This window comes from Citrus clementina, unplaced genomic scaffold (genome assembly GCF_000493195.1).
Source record: "Citrus clementina cultivar Clemenules unplaced genomic scaffold, Citrus_clementina_v1.0 scaffold_4, whole genome shotgun sequence".
In the NCBI taxonomy this organism is placed as follows: Eukaryota; Viridiplantae; Streptophyta; class Magnoliopsida; order Sapindales; family Rutaceae; genus Citrus; species Citrus x clementina.
In genome coordinates, this window is record NW_006262274.1 from 3,738,293 (window position 1) to 3,746,036 (window position 7,744).

Below are 7,744 nucleotides of genomic sequence, written 5' to 3' on the forward strand. Positions count from 1 at the left end.
TGCTTGCTGACGAGAGAAACTTCTCTGGACAAATTCGATCACCATTGACAAAGCTTTCTAAACCGTTTCCTTTGATTTATGTTAAGATCTGAGTACGCCAAACAATGAAATTATTCTGATCTAGTTTGACTGGAGTTGCAAAGCTATAGGATCCAGAAATCTGATTAGAGCTCATCATGTTTACTCTGATACCGTGTGAGAATTTGTAATATAATGTGTTTGGTTAACAGGAAAGTTAACGAGAAAATGAAGAAAAAGAGACAAGAAGAATATGGAGTTTATTAGATCTAATCAATCAATCATAATAATGATCTGAGCTCTCTTTATATACAAAGATCAATACACACACTCAAGTCTATTATAACAAATACACGTACTTAACAAACTTGTTAACAGTAATATGAGTCAGCTAACTAACTTGAACACGTCAGCAGTAGAATTATCTTATGCTTGCAACTCCATACTCTAACCATACTCTGTAACATGGTTTTCCTCCATGTCACCAATTTTTTTTTTTTAAAAAGACTTATTGTGTTTATTTTGAGTATGCTTAAAAAACTTATAAGGGAACTAGGTGGTAAAAATAATTATTAAGTAAAAGTAAAGAAATGATACCTAAAAGTAACTTCAAAATATAACGTTACACACGATTTGAATTAATGTGAAAGCTTGTCTTAAAACTGTCAGTATTTATAAATATGAACGGTTGAAATCACATATAAATAAATAAACGTTGGCCCACTCTTTGATCTTATAATAAACAATCAATTTGGTCGACGTGCGCATACTATATTTGCGAAGAGTTTATGAATGTCTTTCATAATTATAAATCCTTTTATGGAAACCAATCAAACTTCGGTGCCATTAATCTTGATATAGTAGTTTTTATATATGCACCCACCAGGCCTTAAAAATATTCTCTCATTTATGTACCACCAAACATTGTTGCCTCTCTTAAGTAATTGTATATATATCTTAAAGAGCTTTAGCTTGTATTGTCATATATTTGTTTTATGAAAAAAAAGTCAACTCCAACACTTCATGAACATATATTTCTGTTTTTTTAATTATGTAAACTTGTACACAGGACCCGAGCTAGAATTGAAAATTTAGGGAGGCCAAATGTTGTTAGGGTATATATTTAGGATTAAAGATAAGAAAGAGTATTTTGTTATTTGGGTAAATTGTTACACTTTTAAATGGCCAAATTATGTTTAGATCGTCAAATTATTTTTTACCGAACACAACTGATTTGGGCTGTTCTTTTAAACTAGATACTCTATCAATAGTTAAATAAGTGATCGTCAAACATGACGAGAGGGTAGATTTTTAAATAAGTGATGTTTTGGCAATCCACAATCTTAAACATGTAGTTAATGAGATGCCGTATGGAATGCACAAATCATTTAGTAATAGGCCAGGAAATTGCAGTGCTAGATCCCAATAGACCGCAACTGTTGTTAGGGGACGAACTCGAAGGACAAAGATCTTTACTTGTCCATTTTCAAGTATTTGAATTAGATGACCTTGTATTAAACATTCATGCATGTGACTCTCGACCTTAATTGACAGTCAAGAATTAGCATTTTAATTCTGGTTTATCATGACGTGCATTGATAGTCCAATCGTTCCCCCTTTTGTACGGGAAACCTTCTTTACTTTTCAAGTCTTGAGGACAACGATAGTTCATCATTCTAGAGCACTACCACCGTACTTGACTTGCTGAACGAAGAATTTAAGCTAACATCTCAATTGATTTATTTTTTTATTTTTCAAAAATGAAGTAGGAGGATGGACAGTTCAAATTGATTTTGCAACTTCCAACCTCCTTTAGGAATTTAATTTGGGATGCCTACTAAATAAAATTATTTGAAAATTACTCAAACAAGACCCTTCAAAGCTTGGTGTGACGTTGTTGTGTGTGATAGTTGTTGTGAAAGTTAAACTAACAACTAAAATATTTAGTAAACCTCAAATACTGAACTATGTTTTAGAAACTAAATTAATTTTTAAGTTCTGCTATTATAGACATCTTTTATTTTACAGCAGTTACAGGTTTAAGAATCACAACACCTAAGTATCAAGGAGACTTTAATTTCTATGTTTAATCTCAAATGCTGTGAAGGAAGTTCTCTGACAAAAAAAATTATAAACTAGCTAGTGTGACAGTACCATATCATTTTTTAGAGCTTTATATCCGTAGTACAATTGGTAAGTGGCAAAGGAATGTTTGCTCTCAAGGAATCGCCATTAACAGTAGTTTCAGTATCACTCTTTATTTGATTGTCATAAATTCTTTTCAGTTAAAGAATTTCAATAGATAATACATTATATTGATGACGTCACCTTGTGAATTTGATGACATATTCTTAAAGCAGCCTTCCCATTCTTTGCTTTATTAGTTTTCTCTATTTATATCCACTTTGCTTTTAGCTTTAATTTGTTCAACTAAGGCAGCTCTTCTTCTCCTTATTGCATTTTGCTTTCTCACTGACTACTAATCAACTCCCTCAAAAGTGGAAGGCAAAGACAATATTGTAGCAACCCCAATTACAAATATGCAAATTACTCAACAGTACTCCACTCCATCTTTTTCTTCTCCTCGAAGCATTAATGCTTCTTCTTCACAATCTTCTCCAAGTTTTGCTACCCCACCGTCGCCGCCGTCTATAGTTCTTAGCCCCTGTGCTGCTTGCAAAATCCTCCGCCGCAGATGCGTCGAGAAATGTGTTTTAGCTCCATATTTTCCTCCAACTGAACCACAAAAGTTCGTCATAGCTCATAGAGTCTTTGGTGCTAGCAATATCATCAAGTTCTTGCAGGTATATATACACATATATATATGCACTTGTTTACTTCCATGTGAAAACTGAAATCAACACTATACTTCTATCTGATGTCCTAAACCAATTTAAAAATATTTTTTTAATACAAATTATTAGCGTTGATTTCCAGAAATCAATTCGACGCGCTAGCTAGCTTTAAATAACCGATATTATGCCATTAAAAAATATTCAGGAATTGCCGGAACCTCAAAGGGCAGACGCAGTGACCAGCATGGTTTATGAAGCAAATTCCAGAATCAGGGATCCTGTCTACGGCTGCGCCGGCGTGGTTTGCCATCTGCAGAAACAAGTCAGTGAGCTTCAGGCTGAGTTAGCCAAGGCACAGGCCGAGCTCGCTTCCATGCAAAGCCAGCAACAAAATTTGATTGCTTTGATTTGCATGGAAATGGCTCAATCTCAAGAACAAGTCCTGCATCGTCATCAGCAGCAGCAGCCGCCACAGCAGTTCATTGATACAAGCTGTTTTTTGGACGAATACAGTCTTGGCTCTACCTGGGAACCTCTCTGGACATGAAGAGAAGTTAAAGCAATAGGAGTGGTTGACACTTTTGACCTTTTAATTGCAGATGATCAAGATTTAAAAAAAGCTAAACATACTTGATTAGAAAAGTTGCCGATTAATAATCAAAGTGCTTTGTTACGGTAGGTGTGAGGAGGATTATTATTATATGCTTTAGTTTTCATTCTCCTCATATGGGTTCTTGATTCAAAAAACATGTTGTATTCTTGTTTTGATAAACAAGTGGCTCACATACAGGTTATATACGTCATTCTATATATGTAAAAATTTGCTCTACCATAATAAACACTCAGAGGGCTTAATATTCCATATATGTATTCTGGTTTTGACAAACACGTGGATCACATACAAACTCATAAATGCAGCGGACAACGAAATTGAAATTCGAAGGACCCATTCAATTTATGCCCCATATCGATTCCAATACGATTCATACCAGAAATCCAATTGATAATGTGAAAGCATATTCAAAACTAACAAGCTGTCACTCATCAAATAAATGTAAAATGAATATCGTTTGAAATTATCTACGTATGGGTCAATATTAATTTTGTAACCCACCAACTATCAACTATTGTGGGTCTGAATCTTTGAATCGTTACCTAAGATGCTTATGAATGCATCATATCTATGTAGTGCACCAGCGAAACCATATCCACTGGGTAGGTGAATTTATTGTTATTGTGTACACAATATATATGATAAAGAAATAACGTCTCTATAAATTAATATTGTTATGAATGAATTCTATGAAGTGGTGATAAAGATAAATAAAAGATAATGATATACGATGAATTATAAATTCAGATATTCTGATCAATTTTATCAATTAATGGCATGCCGTGTCATACAAGTCATGTTTCAAGTTTTCTGCCAGAAGCCAATCCCATTGGTAATCCATGCTCAAAATTTGAACGAATGGGTTTGAGTCCTCACATAAGTTGGGATTCTATTTTTTAATATTTGTGAGGGTAGAAATTTAAATTGTGACATAATAGAATTGATCTAAATTGTCTTAATAAATGACACATCATTTGGGATAAAAAATTTGGGATGTGTAGCATTACTCAATTTTTTATTGTAATATATACAACAGTCTTAAAAAAAAGTTGTGTTAGAACATTTAACTTTGTGTCAAACTTTTTAAGTTGTGTTTCAAGTCTTTACGTTAGAATTGTAAACCTAGTCATGTTCTGAAAGCTAATTAGTCAAAAAACTTTTTTTTTAAGAGGTTAATCAAGCATAGACTATTATTATTTTTATTTAATATATATTTTGGTTGAACAGCTATAATTTAAAATTTACAACTTTAAAATATTTTGTAAATACTTGAGATGTGGATTGTAAATTAAATTAAACTTTGTGTCAAACTTTTTAAGTCGTGTTTCAAGTCTTTACGTCAGAATTGTAAACTTAGTCATGTTCTGAAAGCTAATTAGTCAAAAAGCTTTTTTTTTTTAAGAGGTTAATCAAGCATAGACTATTAATATTTTTATTTAATATATATTTTGGTTGAACAGCTATAATTTAAAATTTACAACTTTAAAATATTTTGTAAATACTTGAGATGTGGATTATAAATTAAATTAATTTTAATCCACATTTATATGATGAGAATTTTATAATATATTTATTATTTTTATCAGAATTATTATTTAAAAATAGTATTCACCCCATACTATCAACTTTTATTTTTCAGTTTTTATTTTCAACAGTAGTTTTGACTTATATCTCACTTCAGCTAATCTAGATCCATTAATTTGTCTTTTGAATTTCATAGCTTAAAGCGGCAATTGTGATTAAGGAGTCGGTACACTTTTTTAATAACTAGCAAACCGAACATCGACACAACATGCGCGAACGTGCCGCTGCTGGCTAGCTTCAACGCAGGCTCAAATCAAAAGATCTTCACAAGCATTCGTTTTTCAATTAACAAAAGTTTCACAGGATATGCATTTCTTGGAAACCTTCAAGATCAGATCCGACGACGGCTAAAACCTTGTAACCATGTGCTGCCCCATGACTTGCAATTAAAGTATTTAGCTCATCGTGACTCATGACGTGAAAACATTTGTTCACAAATCTGAACACAAAGAAGATCCTGGACAACTCAGCTTCAAATTGGCCAGCATGCACCGTATCCGTACTCAATGGCGGATCTAGAAAAATAATTTACCGGGGGCTAAATTAAATGATAATAAAATATAAAAACTGAAACTTGAATATATAAAATTTTTGATAACACAGTTACAATTATTCTCTACGAGATTTCATATTCTGAAAACGTTGTGCAATAAATCCATTATCAATACTATTAAATACATCTTTCTACATAAACAATCAAATTATTATTTGTCCATTCATCTCCCATCCGATTCTGAAGTTCATTCTTCACAAATTTCGTTGTTGAAAATGTTCTCTCTACTGTGGTTGTAAAAACTGAAAGAACTTGGACTATCTAAAAATGTGACAGGGATTATTTAAAAATTTATTAATTTTTCTTTCAAACAAAAATAGTTTTTTTTTTTCAGTGGGGGCTTGAGCCCCCACTAGTCCTACACTACATCCGCCTCTGTCCGTACTGCAGGGGTCTCATAGAGTCTTCATGAGAATATTCGGTCTACGAATCTATGTTCTTTCTTGACATTGATTTTAAAGTTTCGTCGGTGGATCATTCTCTTATAGCTATTGCAAAATTATCACAGGCTTAATTTAGGCTCAAAAGTTAATTCAAGAATTTAATGTTGTCTCAAGTTTATTTACCGTTCATTCAATAACTAGTTTAAACATGTACATATTTGTAATTAAGGCCCTATTTAAGATTGAAATTAGATAATTGTAGTTTAAAAACTATAGCATTAAACTATTTAGTAAACACTAGTTGTTATATCTTGGAAATTAAGTTGATTTGATTTTATATTTGCATGATTGAAAAAATCATTATATCTTTACTAATTCTGTTAAAATTATAATTTAAAATTATATTCACAACATACTGTTAATTTTTATTTCATAATTACAGTTTTTTTTTTCACAGCAACCTCCAATCAGGGCCTAATCATATTGAATCAAAATCCGGATTCCACCAAACGGTTGCATGCTAGCTATATCGATATAGATTTCAAGCACTTAATCAATGGCCAATTAATCAAGAAATTCAAACTTTCTAGCTAGATAAAGTATTAAGATATTGCAAAAATGCGAGACGGACTTTAATTAATTCAATAATACATGTGCAGGTTCTTGCACGAGGAAATGATCGATTTTCTAGACTTGATGAGCATTGCTTATGTGAACAAAATAAAGTCAAAATTCTTCTTTGCATGCAGAAAAGAGATTCAATATTGCATGCTAGCTCGATCACATGGCCATCACTTGTGCTTTGATAAATTATCATGCCAAGCTGCAAAATGTTGACAATATATATTTTAGTCACGCGATAAAATGCTTTCCGTTTTACCACCTGAGCAGGCGCGCCGATAAACGTGAATCACGTAAGTTCCATTTTTTCACGTGAATACATTACTTGTCCCACATTTGAGTAACTGATCATAGTCTTAAATTTGTCCGGACCAGTCAATCCGTTTGCATTTTGGCTCACCGATCCCTCTAATCTGTGTGTTTTTATTTAAAAGAATTTATAGCAGCCCACTAAACGATCGAGGCCAAAGAGATAACCAATGGTGTGCAGCCACGTACATATTTTGACTCTGCGTCGATTGATTAAAATATAATGAAATAATATTTGCCTCCTTGTGGGGTTTCTTAATTGGTTTATGTATATATACTGATGAAATTAACTGACCCGTTTTATTTATGCATGCTACAAGTTCATACATTTGTTTTGACTTCAAGCTGTTAATTACACAGCACAAACATCAAATGCTTTTTTTTTTTTTTGGTTAATTCGAGTCATTAGTATGAAAATTAATAATTTAATTTAAGAATTCATTAATTGAGAATAAAACTATGTTAAAAAAATAAACTTATTCGTGCAAGTGATGTTACCTTATATTATTATGAAAAGAGTGATTAAATTGTCATGCAAAATATTCTCTAGCTCCGAATTCTGAAATATATATTCTAGATATACCAATGTAATATCAAAAGTAGTATTTATTATGGGGCTAGCCAATCACGTTGCTTATCAGCTGGAAAAGACAAATTGATAACTTTTTTATTAACTACACGTGCACGAAGCTACGCACTAGCTTCCTTGTCTTTAGTTAGGCATGGAAGTCGCTAGACGACTCAACTATTGAAGTAGAAAAGTTGAATGTATTAGGTGTTGAAATATACTGTGTAAATCTTGAATGGACTTAAAAATTAGTATAAATACCAACTTGGTATAACTCATTCACTCAAGAGGAGTGGCGCA

The 7,744-nt window shown here is 32.3% G+C and overlaps 1 protein-coding gene across 1 annotated transcript; it reads left to right on the forward strand.

Moving 5' to 3' along the window:
- Nucleotides 1–2,470: 2,470 nt before the first annotated feature.
- LOC18044144 (LOB domain-containing protein 1) lies at nucleotides 2,471–3,655 on the forward strand. The gene is made up of 2 exons (XM_006436152.2): nucleotides 2,471–2,822; nucleotides 3,019–3,655. The coding sequence occupies exons 1-2, from the start codon at nucleotides 2,559–2,561 to the stop codon at nucleotides 3,358–3,360; spliced, it is 606 nt and encodes a 201-aa protein (XP_006436215.1). The 5' UTR covers nucleotides 2,471–2,558; the 3' UTR covers nucleotides 3,361–3,655.
- The last annotated feature ends 4,089 nt before the right edge of the window (nucleotides 3,656–7,744 follow it).

Bases quoted from the DNA above. Each gene is read 5' to 3' on its own strand.
- LOC18044144 (XM_006436152.2), top strand. From the start codon at position 2,559: ATGCAAATTACTCAACAGTACTCCACTCCATCTTTTTCTTCTCCTCGA. The intron at 2,823-3,018 runs GTATATATACAC...AAAAATATTCAG, and splicing joins ATATCATCAAGTTCTTGCAG to GAATTGCCGGAACCTCAAAG.